This window comes from Colias croceus, chromosome 1 (assembly GCF_905220415.1).
Source record: "Colias croceus chromosome 1, ilColCroc2.1".
Classification (NCBI taxonomy): Eukaryota; Metazoa; Arthropoda; class Insecta; order Lepidoptera; family Pieridae; genus Colias; species Colias croceus.
Genome location: NC_059537.1, coordinates 8,884,961 through 8,905,858, shown reverse-complemented (window position 1 = coordinate 8,905,858; position 20,898 = coordinate 8,884,961). Strand labels below are relative to the sequence as shown.

The following is a 20,898-nucleotide window of genomic DNA, read 5'->3' as shown; positions in this document are numbered from 1 at the left end:
GTAAACTCGCGGAAGTCTTGCATGAGTTACTTGCAATGTCGTTTACATATCCTGCAATTTATTGCTGCAATAAATGTCATGCGAGAAGCTCGCGGATCATACTATCGCAACTTATCGCGGAGGTGTTTACACACCATCTTGCGAGTGACGGGATAGGAATTACTGTCACAATTTTTCTATTCTATTTTGTGAAATAAATCGTATACTATAATTTATAATGTGTACTATTAATGTAAAATGATCTAATGAACTAATGTAAATAATATATTGTTTAAATAATAACTTAGTTAAATTATAAAATTAGATAAGCACAATATAAATATATTGTATGCCAATGTGTTGGTGAATTGTGCGGACATTAAATTTATTATAAAAACTTTGTAACCACAATTCAACAAATAAATTTTCATTTCATTTCATTTTCAAAAAATAATCACATTATTCCATTTTAAGATCTCATAATTATAATCCTATTGACTTTATAGTTTCTTCATTCTTCACAAGAGCATTCACGACTCATTAATTTCAAATAAACAAAAATCAAAAGCCGTGCGGGCGATACTTGCAGCTTGCTGCGAGATATACGGAACTAGACCGATAAGCTGCGAGATCTGTCGCGAGTAGACGCAGTCATGTTTACACATGCTTTCGCAACTTCTCGCAAGAAGCGCTTGACAAACTGTCGCGACAGAACTTGCAACATAGTTTACACATGCAAGCTGCTGTCAGACAGACTGTCGGACAGTTCTTGCAGAAGTTTACTTGCAGGTGGAAACGGGGCCTTATGTTATAAATGTATATTCTATTTATCCCCCAAAAAATCCCCTGTTTTAAATTTTATCCCCTAAATTTAGGGTAAACCGTTTTCAGAGGAGTCACTGTTCGTGCAATTAAATTATGGAACGCATTGCCGGAACCAATAAAGAAGGCGCAATCTCTAAATATTTTTAAAAATATGGTTCGTGAAAGTTCGGGATCATTATTTTTCTCAGTTACCCTAGTATATTTAAATCTAAGATTTATAATATGTGTAATATATTATATATTTTATTAGTATATAATAATTATAGTTATTATATTATTTTTATCTCTTCTCATATGCATGTAATCTATTTATGAAAGTATGTATATTATTTAATCTCTTAATTTTGTGGCTTGTATATTATGCTGTTATTTTATTTCATTTTTATATGTCTTCTTGTTTTTATTTTTGTTCATATATTTATTTATGCTCTGCCCTACTCCTATCCTTTACTTAATTTCTCTCTGTACAACCGGTTGTCTAGAAGAAATCGCTATTTAGCGATAAGGCCGCCGTTTGTTACAATGTATCCTAGTTTAAGTCTCAATTTGTAATTTGTAAGAGCAATAAAGTATTAATAAATAAACCCCCCAATCTGCGAAAGGGCGGATATGTACGTGTGTATGTGTATCCATCACACATGTTTTTGAATTCTGAAGTTGCACATAACTCGATGGATATCGCTAATCTATTTGCAAAGCAATAATTATTCTCGTCTGTTTTTGATCCATCACATATCCCTGATTATTCTCTGGCAACTAAAGTAGACATTCCTGGATTCACAAATGTATCCATACTAATATTATAAATGCAAAAGTAACTCTGTCTGTCTGTCTGTTACTCAATCACGCCTAAACTACGGAACCAATTTTCATGAAATTTGGTATGGAGATATTTTGATACCCGACATAGGCTACTTTTTATCCCGGGAAAATAACGCAATCCAGGAAATCCCACGGGAACGGGAACTATGTGGGTTTTTCTTTGACTGCGCGGGCGAAGCCGCGGGCGGAAACCTAGTTGAATATAATTATCTATTAAGAGGCTGTCAACAGAGCACTTTAAAAACTGGATAGATCGAAGCGTGCCGGCCCAGATAATATACCACCTATTTTCTGTCTACTTGTGCTCGTGCTTTATCTTTTCCACTGTCACATATATATTATGTTACCGGAAATCCGCCGTATTACAAACGGCCGACATTTTGATGCCGAAATTCGTCTTTTTCCAAAATTCTACAAAAAGACGTTCGCGAGCCGTCAGAGCCCCATTTCGTGGGGCTCCTATTTCTATGTGGTTTTAAAAAAACACGAACCTAACCTAACCCACCCCCTTATCCAAACGAAAAAAATTTTTTTATGCGCATTATCAGTTTGGGAGTACTGTAATTATTGTAATTTTAAATATTGTTATCTAAGACTGTTATAGTTAAGGTAGGTAATATTATAGTAATGTTTGTTTTATTTATATAATGGCTCTGTGACAATTTAACAAAAAGACTTGTATCCCTACTATACATTATACTCTTTGACTCTCCTTTGACTTGTATCCATATTATACATTATACTCTTTGCTTGTATCCTACATAAAAATGTTTATGTCAAATCACTTGCAAGAGGTAAACAACAGATTTTGAATTCAAATAATAATCGTTGAACTTGTAAAGAACGGCCCAGGTTTTTATTTTTGAAAAAATTAAAAGCCATATAGTAAATTATTATCGAGTGTTATAAAAATGCAAGTATTAATAAAAAAACTTAATACAACGTGTAACAAAGACCAAATAAGAGCCTTATTTGTGTATCCAAAAGTAGTGCTGTTTGAAGATCTTAAAAATATTGAAGTGATCGATTTAAATGACAAAGATGCCTCAACTAAAATATACAGCTTCGAGTATGAAATTAATCATCATGCACTAGTGGGAAATAACGTCTGGCTAGCATTGAAGTCTTCAGAAGTTATTGTTATTAATATTTTAAAAGGTGCCTTATTAAAAATTAAATGTGACAACTACGCTAACTATAAAATTCGTGAATTTGAAACTGATGGAATAAATATTATATTCATAAGCGAAAGTGGTGAAAGACTCTTAAATCCATATACACAAGAGCAACTAAATGGAGAGTTTGAAAAAGGCACAACTGAGACAATTGTCTCCCTTGAAAAGGCGCCATATACATATCGATTACAAAGCACACAAAATACTTATCAAAATGGTCTGAACATGTGCACATCAAACATGAATTTATTGCTTAAATGTCCAGTCACAGGTTTGACTGAAACATTATGTACTAACAAAGATTTGGAGCATCTGGTACAATGGGGTGACTCAATAGTTGTATCAAACAGGGGACAAATGTGGGCAATTGATTCAAAAAGTTTTAACAAAGCATATGATTTTGAAAATACAGAGTCAAATTATGTGCCACTGGGATCGCATGATAATAATTTCTATTATCTTTTATGGGACAAAGAAGTAAATATATTTTTTTATCCTTTATAGATGGGCATTTACATAATATAAGCTAAATAGATATAGTTTAAAACATGCAATCAATTCAAGCATCTGTTTGCAATTAATATAAAAGATATTTTTTTAGTATGAAAACAAATAACTGCGTATAAAAGCAAAACATCACTCTCACCACTTAACATTTTGATGTCATAAGAGTTTTTCCTGTCTCTTTAATTCCTCAGCCCCCGAAATCACATACACAATAGAAAATCTATTGTGTCGTGGTCTCATTGGGCCGCTCGGTGGTCAATAGGTTAACTAGTAAAATTTTCCTAGTAATCTATAATTAAATTTCCTAATAAATATCTTAAAACATAAAATTGTTTGCAGGTTTTGTTTTTTTCTACTTCCTTGAGAAATATTGAAAAGCAAGATGAACACTCTTCAGATTTCATGGCAACACCTAAAATATCACAAGAAGTTTTGAAGTCTGAATTGAAGCAATTGGTTCAAGATGTATTAAAAACAAATGAAGTTTGTATACAACCTCAATTATTGAACTTGTTCAATGACATTGAAGATTTGTCCTTTCTCATAGGTATCGCTATCAAACTATGCAAACATAATGCAACATACAAGTCCATATTGTGTTCTATACAAAAAAAGGTATTTTTAACAAATGATGATAGCATTATAAATTCATTCCTTGATATTATGATAAAAGTAGATTTATTAGAGTACATATATTTTAGAGGCATTATGCATTACAGTGATATTGATTTGTTTGAAAAACAAGTTGTTGAGTTGTGTCAATTATTTATTTCGAAGTCAGATTTAGACCTAGCTTCGATTTGCTGGCTTAAATATTCTAAAATAAATAGAATAACTAATTGTGATGATATATTGAAAATACTGCATGCTATACCTATAAACATTAAGCTAGGTACATTAATTGTATGGTTACGTAATTTTATTCCGAGTCTGTTGGATGAAAATCCTTTTAATATTGACTTAATTGCTAAATGGACCACAGAAAGAATTTTTTCATTAGAGCAATCAGCGTTTTGGCCTAAAATTGGTTTGAAATATATTGAAGCTATTATAGATGTTTTAGAATCATCTTTAAAAACTATTGTTATCAGACCCATAACAATTGATGATTTAGACATACTAAAAGATCATATAAAGTACATAATAGAATTAAAGGAAAAATTTAAAATAAACATGTTAATTACTGAAATAACATCGCAAAGTCCTACTGAAGTAGCTTTAATAATGTTGAGACGTTGCTATACAGAAGATTTAGAAATATTTTTAAAAGAAAGCCTCACATCATATGCAAATCGCTATCAGTTTGATTTGGATGAAACAATACGTTCTTTTATAGAAATGCAAACAGCAAGTAGTGGTGGAAATGTTGATGCTGTAAGATTAGAAATTTTACTTAATGCATTTCATTCGCCTACAAATAGACTTGATTGTCTGCTGCAAGTATTAAAATATTTGGACGTACCATGGGATACTACAGTTGAAACCATAGCTAAATCTGCTGCTGCATTACCTTATAATGACTTTACGATAACCGAATCAGATATACTTTTAGCTCAAGAAATAAACAAAGAAGTAAATTATGCTAAACTCAAGGTTATTTTAAAAAAGTATAATTTTCCCATCAATTTTAATGATTATATGTTGGTTATTCATAAAATAATTAATGGGCCAACAATTAATTTAGATGATTTGAAAACAATCACTTATATAATGCCTGCTTACACTAGTTATGCCAATGTATCATATATAGATAAATGTTTAAGAGAATGTGAAACGAAAGCTGCATTAGAGTATTTCAGAACTTTGTCAAATCGAGACAAAAAACTTTTGATCAAGAGTGTGGAAAATAAATATGAGCACATAGTTTGCGGTTCGCGTAACAATACAATAGAGAGAAATTATTTAGATTTTATAAAAGGATCACATTATCAACAAGAAATACAAATTGCTGCTGTTGAAAAACTGTATCACCTCAAAAACTCCTATGGTATAAATGCAGGTCTTAATGATGTTTACAATGAGGATTACTATGAGATGAAGTTAAATAATTTGAAAAGAAATGATCAGACTGAAAATTCGGGCCACATTCGCTGTATTGAATATCTCCTCCGTTCAGATATTAAGTTACGAAATCTTATTCACCAGAGTTCTACAAATCATAAAGTCCAAAGCATTATAAATCAATGGATAACACAAAAACTGAAAAATAAACATAATTTAGAATATCCCTTGAGCCAATTGAATCATGAAGAAAATGCATCATTGATACTTATGTCGCATAGTCTTCTTTCTAATTTAACTTTGAATTGCCCTGAAGAATATCTTCATTTATTAATTGATATACTGGGCATACTTAATGCAATTAAAAATACAAATATTATAATGAAAAACCTAACTTTAACTTGGAAATTCAATTATGTATTTTTGCCAATGTCATCTGTAAGTTCTCTGCATGAATTGATTAATTTTTATTCCAATTGTGGTACAATTGATAAATTCACAAATGACCTCCTCAATCATTGTAATGGAAGCGATTTTATTCCTCTTAGAATAATAGCATACTCTACCTTACAAGAAATTGTTTGTAACAATATATCAAGGGAGTGCTTTTATAAATTGAAAGAGAAAATAGTAAAAAAATTAGTAAACAAGATTATTGCGTCTCAAGATCTTGATCAAGTTATTTTAACATCTCTTTTACTTCTTATAAATAAGCCTGATATAATATCAGATAGTATGTACTTTTTAGAATTGTTACGTGGGCAATCTGAAACTTTATCACCAGCAGTAATTTATTACTTAACTTCGCCTCCAATACGTCATACATTGGCTTTAGAAAATATTATCCCAGGAGACTCCTTATCTTATCCTCCACAGTACATTTTAAAATCTAAATTTAACATTAATCTAGCAGAAATCGCTCTTCCCGATTGTACGGAAGAAACATGGGATGTAAAAGTTTTATTGTTCTATATCCTCAAACAATATCCCAATACAAGCTTTGAAAGGTTAGTGGACTTATGCCGTACCCTCAATGTTTGTCTAAACGATGGATTATCATTACTATTAATTTCGTTATTGACCAATTGGGAGTTAAAATATAAGATATCCAAGAATGATTTAGGTTATCGAGAAATACTACTGGAAAATGACGAGAAAGAGTTAATATCAAAATGTTTAACAATCTGGCAAAATGTCGAAAATAAAGAATTCTTGAAGGATATTTTCAATGATTTCTGGAGAAATGGTGAAGTTGTGATTCATGGTTGTGTGATATCCATCAATCCTTACTTCTATGAAGTTCTACTATGTATTTACACCTTACTAATATCCTCGTTTTCTGAAAGCCGGTACTTGAAAGAATACTTGATTTTGAATTTTCTAAAAGAATACCAACGAAAAGGTACCCCCAAGCAATATGAATTCGAACATTTTTCTGTGAAGGGCCTGTTTCCAGAAATCGGCCATTATAGATTGCCTTTCCACTTATTCCTTCGAGACGATATGTGGTCCAATTTGAAATCGGAAATTACTCTAGAAACATATGAACGTTGGCTTCCTGTAGTCTCTATATTATCACTTGATTCTAATATTCAGACAGCAAAGGATATGATTTGTAGTAATGCAGTAAAACAAACTATGACTTCACGGAAACAGAACAGCACAAATGAAGTGGATGTAAAAGACAATGATACATGGAAATTGATATCTAGTGAAGAACCTCTATTGAGAACTGCACACAAATGTGTCAGACATATTGCAAACATGGAATGGGCTGGAGCGTGTCTGTTCTATGTGCTACAGGGCTGTGCTCGAGGTGCTGATCAAGTGGCAGTTGCTCAGCTTTGTTACCAATTTTCTCAACGTTGGGCAGCAATTCAGCCTGATAACCGAGCTGTTCGCCAAATGGAGCGTCTTCACTCTACTCTTTCAACGCGACATGCGTTACATAAAATAGATTGGGCTTGTGAAGAACTCCTACGCCTTGCATCGGAGCCCACGCAACTTATCCACGCATTGTATTTACACCCAAAATTTGTGAGTAAAATTGGTCGGCACGATATAAACAGAGCTGCAAACGAAATAGCTGATAAAAATGGCATTAACATCAATTCCATTCGAATTCAAATCTTGGAAAATCTTATTGATAGAAAAGATAAAAATTCACCAAGTCTTAATACTGTAGAACTAATAACAGCTAAGTACATACTCAAAGCAACTTGTGCCAAAATGGGGGCCATTTATCTTTCTCGCATTGCTTTTGATGATGAAAATGATTATAATAAATCTAAAAAACTTAGGGCACTTCAGTGTTTTATGAGTGTTGTTGATCAAGAGACTGCAGTTAAAGTCACAAACATTGATCATGAGAAACTGTGGCCAACTTTACTGGAGCTCTTGTATATCGTATATCTAGAAAGGATTGATATGCCCTGGATTGTGGCCACTTTCAAACAGGATAAAATGATGGCCCTAAATCAATTACTTCAAGCATCTGGTGGGAGCGTGGAAGCCTTAAAAGTATCAGCAGAATTAGCACATAGATTTGGAAATCAAAAAATTGTATGTGATTACATACCATTACTGTTAAGATCTTCCCTTTTTGATGAAATTATTCCTTTACTGCTAAAAATGGCATGTCCACTAGATAATGTTATTTGTACGGCCTGGCGGGCTATACTTCTTAATCCGTTTAAAAGAGCAGATTATCCAATAACAGATAAACAAAAGAACAAATGTCTACAGGCTTTAAACCTTCTACCTTTATGTCCATTTATAAAAGATGAAGATCTAGTTGAAATATGGAAAAATTGTATGAGATGTAAATGTCTTGCCCTAGGTTGTTTAGTTTTGCCTTATATGAAATCTGAAACTAGAGAAACATTGAAAGAGTTAACAAAAATAGATAAAAGGAATTTAATAATAGGTTTAAAAAATTTACATTCGGAATCATTCCTTGTATCAAGTGCTATGTGTGTTCTAGAAAATGTGACAAGAAAGATCTGCAGGTAAACAGGTGTACTAAATTTTAGAATCGTAAAATATTTATTTACACTGTAAAAATAAACTGTAAAAACAATTAAATCATTTACTGTTTTAACTAATTGCATTGTAAAACTTATTAAAAAGAAAACAAATGTAATAAAAACAAAATATATTAATTATTAATTGATTGTAAGGTTTAAAATGATCAATAACTACACAAAGGTGTTATTCTAGTTGTAATTTATATATTTTATCATAAGAAATTGAATGATGAGAACATTACTGATAATTTATATTAATGCAACACCAGCACATGAGCTAATAATTAAATTTAATGGTGCATTTAAACATTGCTGTTCGCCTTTTGTCTCTTCACTTGACGAAACGTTGGCATATGTCGTCGTGAACTTCACACATTCGTCTTTGAATCTATCCAAAAAACCCGGTCTGAACATAAGCGAATATTAAGGTGAATAACAAATGCACTCTTTATACATGCATTGTTATTCGGAGCACTAATCAAAAATCCCCTATTGGCACAACTGTGTAAATGCACCATGAAAATATTTTCTTATTGAGTAATTTGAAATCAAGTTTCACTGAGATGTATTCCTATAATATGGATTACAAGTAAAAGCTAAAGATTTTATATAAGATACGGCTGGCAAAACCATTTCAAATAATGGAGCATAAATTCCATGACGCCGTGCCAATTGTTCAGGGGTTTCCTTTGATTTGTTAGGTCTCCTTGCAAGTTCTACTATATCCTCTCGTAAAAATAAGATGAGCAGTGTAGATTTACAGTGGCTAATTGCTGCTGCAAGATGCAATGGTGATTGTTCTGAAAATATGTTTTGTATAATTTTAATAAATCTAATCTTAATATGCTTGGTTTTATTATTTAAGTTTATCTAATCTTAACATAAGTTATAATTATAAGACCCACCAATACAGTGCATTGAATGAAAACTCTAAACTTATCAATAACAACTATCATGCACATAAATAGATCTGGTGCATTATATTTTGTACAATGTAAAATAAATTTATTGTTATTATTTTGGAATAACCTTTCTAAAGGCGAATCTGCATGTTCATTATTTGCCTTGCTTATCATCTTGCTATTCAGACTAATATGTATTTTAAATTTCTAATGCAGAATGTGAGTTGTGAGAGTTTAAAGAATACTGGTCGAGACAAAATAAACTAACTTTTTAGTGGTTGGTTATAACCATAATGAGGAAGAAATTAAAATGATTTTTGAAATGTTAGAAAAATAAATTAGTAATTTTTAGAAACAAAAAATTATTTAGAGAAAGTGTTACCTCCGTCAGACAGAGCAAGAGGACTTGCTCCTCCTGCAAGAAGTCTTGCAGCTGCCGCATAGTTATTCCAATTGCAAGCAGAGTGTAATGGTGTCCAACCAAGTTCGGTTCTAGAACCAATATTAGCCCCTGCACTTAGTAAATATGATATAATATTGACATGATTGCTATATGCAGCACGATGTAGTGGAGTATATCCATCAGAATCAGTTGCGTGAACTAAGCCGGGCTGTTTTTCTAACAAACTTTTTAAGGTGTCCAGCTCCCCCTTTTCAGCTGCCCATAAGACGTGGTCGATAGGATTTGCTGAAATATGTAGTCCTTAGTTAATATTATTATTATAGTAAATATTTTAAATTGTATATGTATGTTTTTTATATATAACTTATTAAATTTATTAAAAAAAAATACCTTGGGGATTTTTAACAGTATCAACATCAACTTCAGCATCATCCCAACCTGATACAAACATTCCAGAAGTTTCAGGATTTCTTTTACAACGTTCTATTTCATCAGCAATTTCTTTGTAATCACGGTGTTTCATAACTTCATCTTCAGAATCAGATGACATGTTTGTTTTATTTTTTCTATAGAAATAAAAACCTCTGATAATTAGTATCAGTCGAGGTATAGGCTTAGTAGTCTAAGGTAGTCACAAGGTAGTAAATACCTATTACAAAAATCAGGCCCAAAACATAATTAATAAAAAATATTTTTTCCGATGTGGTGCACAGATGGTTTTTAATAAGAAACCTGATAAGCTTGTACCTATTTTACTTATAATAAAAATTTATTAATTAATTAATTGCTGTCGCATAATGCCTACCTACCTACCATTTACCTACCAGCAGGCAATCAGGGCATCAATCAAAATTCAAAATATCAATAAATCCTATGAATAAATCTGTCAACTGTATTTGACAGTGACAGGTAGCACCTGAGGGTAGCACAGACGTAGTACCTAAGTAGGTAGGTACCTAGACGTACCTAGGCTAGGTATTTAGTTACCTACGTCAAAAGAAACGAACATGTTCCAAAGTACGTAGGTACCTAGTCGACGGGCATCATCATCATCATGCCTACTATAGTATAAAACAAAGTCGCTTTCTCTGTCCCTATATCCCCTTGGTATGCTTAAATCTTTAAAACTACGTGACGGATTTTGATGCGGTTTTTTCAATAGACAGAGTGATTCAAGAGGAAGGTTTTAGTATATGTATAATTAATTATTAGGGACAAACTACAAAGCGGGCGAAGCCGCGGGCGGTAAGCTAGTAATATAAATAACCCACATTACCCGTTTAAATAACCAAAGTATTATTTTGTTATTATTTTTTATTAATTAAAGAAGAAGAAAAAAGAAAACCATCATTCAATATATTCTTTTAAAATATAATATAAATAGATATACACACTAGCACGACTCTACCTTTTTGAAATGATACTGTTATTGTATGCATAAGTGTGAAGTCCCGACTCCCGTATCCCCGTAGTGGGGTACTGGGGTACCTATCTACCTAAGCACATAGGGTAAGGAGCAGATGCATTATGCATACATCTGTTTCACTGATCGATTTTCTTGAAGGACAAGTAGGTGATCAGCCTTCTGTGTCCTACCAGACCGTGACATTTTTTTTTACTTCGTCTCCACCGGGAATCGAACCCAGGACCCTCGGTTCTACGCTCACGCGTCAACCACTGTACCAAGGAGCGGATCAATGTTCACTATATTATATTTAATCCTTTTAAATTTATATTATTCAATGTTTTATTTAATATATTTGTTATTTTTAGTAATAATTTGATAAATATTTAAGTACTTGATTAATTTAAAAAAATGAAAACAATAATTTGGTGTTTCAACTCTGTGGCTTTTGTTACCAACATAAAATATGTCGGCCATGTTTGAATTGATATTATTTTCAACATGGCGCCTAGCCTAGTTAAGAATGTGTGTGTGTGAAAGTGCAGTGAAATTATGTTAATACCAATTGTTTTTAGTGTTAAATTTAGTGTATAAGTGAAAAAAGTGTGCTTTAATGCAGCGGTTATCTTATAATGGCTTTGGATTTACGCTTGCATTCTCCTGCAGGCGCGGAACCCGTTGTTTATACATGGCCTCTTACATCGGGTCATGGCTCGGTAAGGAAAGCATTAGCGATGATAAACTTAGAAATTAGCATGCACATAACAAAATCGTACTGAAGTATTATGTAGTCATAATATGAAAGTAGTTTCTTTACATCTTAGAAATACCGTTATATAAATATAAGACATTATTTCGTAGTGTTTTCATAATCGTTGCTAATGTGTCTGTTACTACCTAATAATATAAACACAATATTTTTTCATAGCTATACATTCATGTGGTGTCTTAACATTTTTTTCTTCAATATTTATAAATCATAAGATAGGAAGAAGAATTTTAAATAGTCTTCTGATCACATGGCTTCTATATTTCTCGAGTGTATTGACCTCGTGTTTTGTCAAGGTGTCGGCTTTTTTTAGATATGTACACCCTGCTGTTGCGTATATTTTATTCATCATCTCTATTTGAATTTTAAACATCAAACAATTAAAAAAAACATTGTAACAAGACACTTGTTATCTCCCAAAAATTACAGTACTTGAATATGCTTACTTTTTTGTATCTTATGTTTGTGTTTATCAATACAGTCCATTGAATAAGGTTAGGATGATTAGAATTTTTATGTAGGACACATACAACTTATAATATAAATTTATCATTACCATTTACTATAAGGATTAATATAATTTTTTTCGTTTATTATTTATTTGTGGAGTATGGTTATATGAATTCAGAACTCCACAGACCTCAAGAATTTTGAGTTTTCATTTTTGCTCATTCAATAGATCCAAGAGATGTCTTTCTGTAACACATTAGAATTGCATTTATTTTTTAATAATTATTATTTTAAATATCACTGAAAAATACTATAACTACAGTATTGTTCAGAAATAAATATAGGTTTTTTTATCAAATGAGTATATTAAAAACAAATATAAAAATAAAGTAACAACACAGTAATCTGTATGTAATTCTTCAAAATAGTTATTAAATTATCAAAAATATAAATAACAACACAGTTAATGATGCTTTCTATTATGTTAAACAAAGTATTAAATAATATCAGTAACTATAAGCAAATTACAGTTTTAATTCTCAATTCATAGGTTATTTCATAGAACAGCAAATGTTACATTTCTGAAGTCACTGCGAACAAACTGCATAAATAAATTATTGAGTTGTAAATCACTAGGTCCATTAACTATAATAGTATGAATCTACTGGAATTGGAACTGTATGAATCTAATATAAACACAAAGGTTGTATAAATTTACTGATAAATCTACTGATAACTTGTTGGCATAAGTTTTTGTATTGATTATAAAAAGCAATTTAAAATGTGGAAAAATTACAAATACACATAGTCAAAAGTGTTATTATAGCAAAGTTATTTAGAATTTCACTTGCTCAAAGATAAACATAGAGATGATTGATGGTTAAAACAATACCATCAGGAAGTATGCATAAGTATGAAGAATAGTATGTATTTATTATATAACTATTGTTTTAGGAAAAACACGATGGGGCCCTGGAGATAGTAGAAACTATAAGGTGAGTGAACATATTTTTTGAATTTCAACATAATTTGTTAATTTAAAAATAAAAAGTTTCATTAGGTACATACCTTTTTTATGTATTTTTCAATATAAATTTTCGTGAGTGTAACAGAATACAGGAATTGGGGCATTAAATATTTAAATACTAGTGGTCCGCTCCGGCCACATCTATGGTAATATACGTTAAAGAACTAAGGAATCATCTATAAGTATATAGGGTTTTTTTTCTATTCTTCAAAAAATATGTCACTTAAAAAGCTTTAAAACTAAATATTAAAATTTTATTGTGCAAAAAAATTCTAACAGATCGGTTGAGTAGTTCCTGAGATTAGTGCATTCAAACTTCAAACAAATTCTTCATCTTTGTAGCATATAATGTAAATTTACTTTTTCAATATGTACTTCATAAACTATCACTTAAGAAATATCTAATTTTAATAAATAGTGATGAATTTGAAAAATAACTTTAACTTTAAACTTTTCTCAACATACTTAAATGCTTAAACAATAGTTTTCATATCTAATAAAAATAAGTATATTTGCTGTTAAATTTACTATACTTAATATTAAATTGCATAAAAAAAATTTGGCCTCACACTATAAATAGACATTATCCATCTAATACAGAATAACAGCCAAATAGGTTTAAACTTTAAATATTTTTTTATTAGGAACAGCATTAAATATGTAACTTCATTTAAATAGTATAACATAGGTGGGTAGAAGGAGAGGTTATAAGAGCATAAGTATACCAGCTAATATTGTATTTTAAATTGTTATTATTAAAAAAAATTGTTAGCAGCCTGGTTTATGTTTAATGGATAGTTATCATTGAGGATCTCCTCATTTAAAACTGAATACATTTCAGATATAATTTAATAGAAGATTAGATTCATATGATAAGATATACAAAGCTAATATTATCGAAATTCCGAAAAGAGTTTAATAGCCATTTTAGTTTTTATTATAAAATTGATTATAATGGAGGCATCATATAATGGTACGATTTACGTTAATATACTCGTCGACGATCATCAACGTGCTCTGATAACTATTAGTTGCGTGATTGTTTGACTTACGAAGGACGCACAACGCACGGTGTCAACGACCGCCCAAACAATTTTGCTTGAACTGATGAGTAACAAGCATTGTTAGTACAAACTACAAACCACTTTTGACATCGCCCTACTGCCCGACCTGCAATAAAACAATGTACCTGCGTGAACACTATAAATATAGTGATATACTGATAAGGAACACAATAACATTGAACAATTTCCATTCATTTTGTATAATTATTGTAATAAAGAAGTGAAATTTTTATTTTTATGAAATCACGCTTTTAATTTGATTGTTATTTGCAATGCAAAATTACTTTGCCTGGTTTGCAAAATTTTGAGTTAGTGCAGTCATTTTAGGCCAAATTAGGTGAAAATCTCAGAAAATGGAGATACTTACCCAGTTCATTAATTATCACGTAAAAACATGTGCTCTGGCATTCTAAAACTGTTCAACTCAAAATTCACATATACATAATTGGTTCGTCGCAAGTTTGAAAATCAGAGGTCATAAATAAATATTTTCACGTTATGCACGTTAGTTTTTTTTTTTTTGTAAATTATAAATTACCAAAAAAAAATTCTAAGAATGCCAATGATTTAAAAACTTATCTTGTTTATTTTATTTAATGTATAATCGGTACAATGACCTTTCGTTGCATATTTTTCACTATAAAATATAAATAATATATTATTTAGCATTGCCTTTTACAGTGTATTCTGTAATATTAATAAAATGTTAATTATTCTAAAAGCTATTCATACATTCACATAAAATTGCACTGCTTTAATTAGCATAAATAGAAAAGCTTTACAAAGCGGGTCACCCTTTGCTCCCGTGAGGTCGGGTGGGCACGGCCTGGCGACCTCTCGACGTTCACTCACATTCAGTGACCTTGAAACCTGTCTTTTAAACTTTCTTTTTTTACTTTTTTTCCCTGACGTAATTGAGATGAAGCCGATAAACAGGTTATAATAAAACAACCAAACTGATGGGATTTTACTATGGCATTTGTGTGTACATAAAATAAGCTCAAATAAAGACAATAGACATTATGTAATTAAACATTGCCAAGTAATATTGATTAAAAAGTTAAATGTCTTTTTTATTTAAAAGGTGGGTATGCGACGACCTACCGGAAATGAAGGGTGCCTTGGAGAAGAACATCCTAAGCGACTACGACACCCACTCATACGAAAGTATGCGAGCTCTTTGCGACCGCTTCAACCGCGCCATAGACTCAGTAGTTGCTTTGGTAAGTTTTAAATTTGTTTCTACATAATATATGTACAATGTACATAGATTTATTCTTAGTGGATAGAAAAACAAACAATATTGTCTGTGCGTTTTCCTACTTATATCAAAGGAGCATATAAAATTGAATAAGGTTAATCTGCAATGTCATGTGTGAACACACTATAGTAGGTCATAGTATCACACGAGCTGTCGCACTATGCGCGTTTTGTTCTATGAGGTCAAATACTTTATTAATAAACTTTTAAAAAAATTATCTTTAAACATACGTTTATATTTCCTTTTTTCGTTATATGAATAATTTTGTAATACATACCAACATTAAGTCGATCAAGTGATACGACCGCTGCCGGTGCATCGAGGGCATTTCGCGACCCCCGTGCGTAACATCGCGCGACCCTTGCTTGTGTGACTCGTGTCACGTGGGTCATAGATGTAAACAACTTTATCGCGCAACATAACATTGATTCTCAAACTATTCGTATTAATTAGAAATTACTGAATAATGATTTCTAAACACAATATTTTTGGTTCCAGTATTTTATAGACAGTTCACATTAAAAATCATGATTATACTGATAAATTTCATAACATTGAAATTGAACTCTTTAAAATCACGACTCTAATTTAAAGGAAGATAACAGGGAAAATAACATTGTGTACTTATTTATAATCCATAAGTAGGTATATTTTAAAATATTTGGAATGATATTATAATGTGGAGATTCAAACTATAGTTGGCATGGTTTCCTATTAGTAACATCTTCAATGCCACTTCGTTCTATTTGTGTTACATTTCCTGGTTAAGCTGTACTATTTCAATGACCTATTATAAAAAAGTGTCAGGTACAGTTAATAAATTATTAATAGATGTACTTGCGATATAATCGTTTATATGAATAGTAATTAACATGCTATTAATTATTATATAATAATAATTTACACAGATGCATATGGTCAATCAATCCCTAATGCATTATTTACACAGTCAGATAAAATAGGGGGCAGTGAGGGGCATGATGACGAGAAGGTACAGCAATAAGAGGGGACGTGAGGGCAAAGATGGCGTCATCCGTCGAGGACGCAACAAAACGATCGATGGTCGTAGTCGTAGCAGACACCGCTTGAGAGATCTATTATTAAACGATGCATTCTATTTGAGTCCGTAAATATAGAAGTTGGTAACAATATCCTAGTATAAAGCGAATTCCTTTAGTTTTATGTAGTAACTTGGAACCGTTTAAATTTTGTGTACATTATAAAATATAATAACATAGTGGACCGGGATGATGAATACTAGACGTCTACATACTGTTTGTGAAATATGGGACATTTTAAAATCATTAATAAAGGAGAAGTAACCAGCCGTTCGACTTAACACAATAATAAAATCTATTCTCCAATTTATTTTAACTAGTAAATCTTTAGATTAAAAAACGAAATAGCAGAAGATTTTTTATTTTAATGAAAATTGAAATTGTTCAAAATATTTAATCATATTTTGAACTCTTAAAAGTATAAAATGTTGATAACTGCAACTGTACACAGTACTTAATTCATGATGTCACCGTCATCGATGACTTGCACCCGCATACCTAACACGTAGGTACGTAACCTTGAGTCTGTTATGTAGGAACTACAAACTATCATCATATCTTGTGCGCGTGGAACTTAATTAAATTATTTATTTTATCTATACATATAATAAATCTGTAGAAGGGTCAATTCTGTACATTGAAAATATTGAATAAATAAATAGCAGGGGGTGTTACTGGATCGATACCAAACCCAAATATGTGATTAAAAAAATTTTTGTCTGTCTGTCTGTCTGTCTGTCTGTATGTGAAGGCATCACGTGAAAACTAGCGGTTCGATTTCGATGAAACTTGGTATAATTATACCTTATTATCCTGGGCGTAAAATAGGATACTTTTTATCCTGGAAAAATACGTAGAAAAAAATTAATCTTAATTTTTCAGTTTTATCCATAGACGTTGTTCCGTAGAACCGCGAACACACGTTGCGTATTATTATAGGCCTAGCCGTATTTGGGAATTGGGTCCAATAGATATTTATAAGATTTTATTGTCATTCATCATCATCATCATCATCATCATCATCATAACCATTGACTAGGTACTACACAATAGTTCTGCTGTCCGCGCAGGATTCGCCCGTGGTACATACTGATTTTAGCCCCAGGCCCAGGGATCGAGCACTTACCTGTGAAACAGTGAAATAATTTTTGTAATCGGTCCAGTAGTGCCAGAGATTTGGGCGTTCAAACAAACAAAAAAACTCTGTAGCTTCAGCTTTATATTATTAGTATGTATAGATATAAAAGTATAGATAAATTTGATATTATCCGCCCAGTAAAAAGAATTTTACCTTGCTTTGTTACCTTGTAAAATTTCCCTTCGAAAAAAATATCGCCTTATTTTTTTGGTTTTTGTACCTGGCCTCGTTTTTAACTTATTAATTTAATTGAAATCATCTAAACAGCCCCTTAGATTGAACGGTTTCTCCAGATATAAAATACAATTTACAAGTCTGTGTAAAATAACGTACATCTGTTCACTGTTGGCTTATTTGCGACGTGAAAGACACTAAACGTAAAAAATATAACCTAAGTACCTACCTAGGTATGTCGCTCAAGAATAATGTTGCAAACTAACGGTAACGGTGAAAGAATTTTCAAAATTGAGTCATTCAAACTCGAACTATGCATATGCATATATAGCATATGTACATACATATATGAATTTTGTCTTCCCTAATTATGAATACATTTTTTATTTTGTGTTCATAAAAAAATCTGTTTATCTATAAACTGCTTGACTTGTGAAAGTTTAAGAATTACCATCGTACTACACTCAGTCATCGACATTACCGTCAATCTTCAAGTTGATTGACCTAAGCATGCGGACAAACGTCTCAACCAAAAGTTGATTGCCTTCACTCATTGTTTTAAAAACTAAAGATAAAATATATTATGTGACTAATCATAAAAGAATATGATTTTTTTTTGTTTCTGATGCTATGCGGTCACGTCACAACTATTAATGCTCTATAATTGGATAGCAAAATAATAATAGCCTTATTCAAATAAGAATCGATTAAAATTTGGTGTGGTTCGCACACGAGGTCGATGACCGCATTATTAAACGAACGCGAATGTCTCACATAGTGTTAATGACCTTTTTTTGACTGCGCAATCGGTATAATAGAAAAAAAAATCCAAAAAGCTCCAATTATTGTTATTGAACATTTTTTGTGATGAAATATTATGTATTTTAGTTCTATTTCACCTTTAACACCAAACGATTTTGGTTTTAGCAGCGGTTTGCTGTATCATCTTAATTTTCCCTATATAAAATATGATATATTTAATAGAAGCAGATTGGCTTATGCCCGGTTCCTATATTTGAAAAACGATCCGTTTTAGTTACGAATAGTAGTATAATTAACCAAGCGTAAGCGAAAATCGTTCCTATAAAAAACGTCTCGTCAAGCAACTTACCGACGGCTTCCTACTGACGGATGGGAGGGTTACTATTAACGAACGGTAAGCATATTGTATGGAGAAGACAGTTTATCGCGTTCCTATAAATATTTTTAATGTCATTATGCTGTCAAAGTTACTATTCGTATAGCATTTTGTTTACCCGTCGATTTCGGGCGGTTAAATTCTTACTATTTCATTGTTTCCGCTTCAATATCGAAATGTGGAGTTCAGATAGTGATAGAGAAGTGTTTAATATTATATCGAATTTCGGAAGAAGATTGTGGGCGTGAAAGAGTATATATTATAGAGAAGGAGTGGATTTTTTTGCGACCATGGATTCTCACGAATTTCAATTGAGATTTCGACTTGATAAAGAATCTGTTGAACAATTACTTCTTGAAATTTATCCAGACGTAGATACGAATAAAAGGAGCCAGGTTAGTTTAATGGAGGCATTAATATTATACCAAACACGACTAACCTTATTACATACCTAATTTATGTTGTCATTTCAGGAATCATGGGGTATCTCCATAACATCAATTACTGTTGACGCTGAGGTTCTATGCTTTAGGCACAATATCGATATCAGTGGCAGACCTATTTCCCTTGGTCACGGCATCACGCGTGAACGGGTGGACCGATTTCGATAATTATTTTTTTATAATGTTCCTTGAAGTACGAGGATGGTTATTATGGAAGGAAAACATAAACATGTACCAAGGGCGAAGCCGGGGCGGACCACTAGTATATATATGTGTCTATGTTTGCAATGTAGAAATCAATTTTTTAAACATTGTATTGTAAATAATAAAAAATAAATAAAAGTACATAATAAAATGGAATAAAAGTTTTATTTCTTTATAACTATGTTTAATTTTACATAGTAATATGTAACTACATAATATATGCCAAAGAACTGTCCTGTGATTCTTACGCGACAACCCTCCATCGATTATCATCTTCTATATTATATTCCTTAACGCTGTAATAGGCTCTCTGAACTAAATACATTTTTTACATAAGATTTACATTTAGCACTAACAAATTCTTTTTCTACCGTGTGTCTAGATATATTGCTTAATAATATACAAAAATTAATTAGTTATTGTGTGTTCAGTATTTCAAGGGCGAAGCCGGGGCGGACCACTAGTATATTTATATGTATGTCTATGTTTGCAATGTAGAAATCAATTTTTTAAACATTGTATTGTAAATAATAAAAAATAAATAAAAGTACATAATAAAATGGAATAAAAGTTTTATTTCTTTATTACAGTTTAATTTTACATAGTAATATGTAACTACATAATATATGCCAAAGAACTGTCCTGTGATTCTTACACGACAACCCTCCATCGATTATCATCTTCTATATTATATTCCTTAACGCTGTAATAGGCTCTCTGAACTAAATACATTTTTTACATAAGATTTACATTTAGCACTACCTAACAAATTCTTTTTCTACCGTATGTCTAGATATATTGCTTAATAATATACAAAAATTAATTAGTTATTGTGTGTTCAGTATTTCAATTATTGTGTGTTCAGTATTTCAATTATTGTGTGTTCAGTATTTCAATTATTTCTTCATAATATTTGTCCATCATCCTTATTATGTTTGAATTTTTTGGCTGAAAATAAAAAGTTTTCCTGGTAGGTATTTGACCAATTTTTGCATTAAATGTGTTGGTCAACGAAGTCCAACATTCATCCTTTAATTTATTCGTAGAAGCATTAGTCTCCTTACTGGTTATAATAATTGAGCAATCTCGTCTTTACTCATAGCCTTCTTCGATTTCTGTAACAGAAA

At 31.4% G+C, this 20,898-nt stretch overlaps 3 protein-coding genes across 9 annotated transcripts in view; 2 read left to right on the top strand and 1 right to left on the bottom strand.

The window, feature by feature from the left end:
- The first annotated feature begins 2,424 nt into the window (after positions 1-2,424).
- On the top strand, positions 2,425-9,181 carry LOC123693151. The gene is made up of 2 exons (XM_045638126.1): positions 2,425-3,278; positions 3,648-9,181. The coding sequence occupies exons 1-2, from the start codon at positions 2,538-2,540 to the stop codon at positions 8,319-8,321; spliced, it is 5,415 nt and encodes a 1,804-aa protein (XP_045494082.1). The 5' UTR covers positions 2,425-2,537; the 3' UTR covers positions 8,322-9,181.
- On the bottom strand, positions 8,518-10,566 carry LOC123693524 (ankyrin repeat domain-containing protein 49). 4 transcript variants are annotated; one of them, XM_045638702.1, is made up of 4 exons: positions 10,465-10,566; positions 10,031-10,206; positions 9,620-9,925; positions 8,518-9,135 (listed from the first exon to the last, which is right to left on the bottom strand). In XM_045638702.1, the coding sequence occupies exons 2-4, from the start codon at positions 10,188-10,190 to the stop codon at positions 8,891-8,893; spliced, it is 711 nt and encodes a 236-aa protein (XP_045494658.1). In that variant the 5' UTR covers positions 10,191-10,206; positions 10,465-10,566; the 3' UTR covers positions 8,518-8,890. The 4 variants fall into 4 exon arrangements, with proteins under 4 accessions (XP_045494658.1, XP_045494633.1, XP_045494650.1 ...); XM_045638677.1 differs by having other exon boundaries at positions 10,454-10,559; XM_045638694.1 differs by having other exon boundaries at positions 10,450-10,555.
- A 980-nt stretch (positions 10,567-11,546) lies between these two features.
- The window catches only part of LOC123693161 (histone-lysine N-methyltransferase, H3 lysine-79 specific), a 29,314-nt gene continuing 19,962 nt past the window's right edge, over positions 11,547-20,898 (top strand). For all 4 annotated transcript variants that reach the window (XM_045638150.1, XM_045638143.1, XM_045638137.1 and 1 more), the window contains exons 1-3: positions 11,547-11,761; positions 13,219-13,259; positions 15,440-15,578. In XM_045638150.1, coding sequence (XP_045494106.1) covers positions 11,678-11,761; positions 13,219-13,259; positions 15,440-15,578 — 264 coding nt within the window. In that variant the 5' untranslated portion in view covers positions 11,547-11,677. The remainder of the gene's footprint in view (positions 11,762-13,218; positions 13,260-15,439; positions 15,579-20,898) is intronic.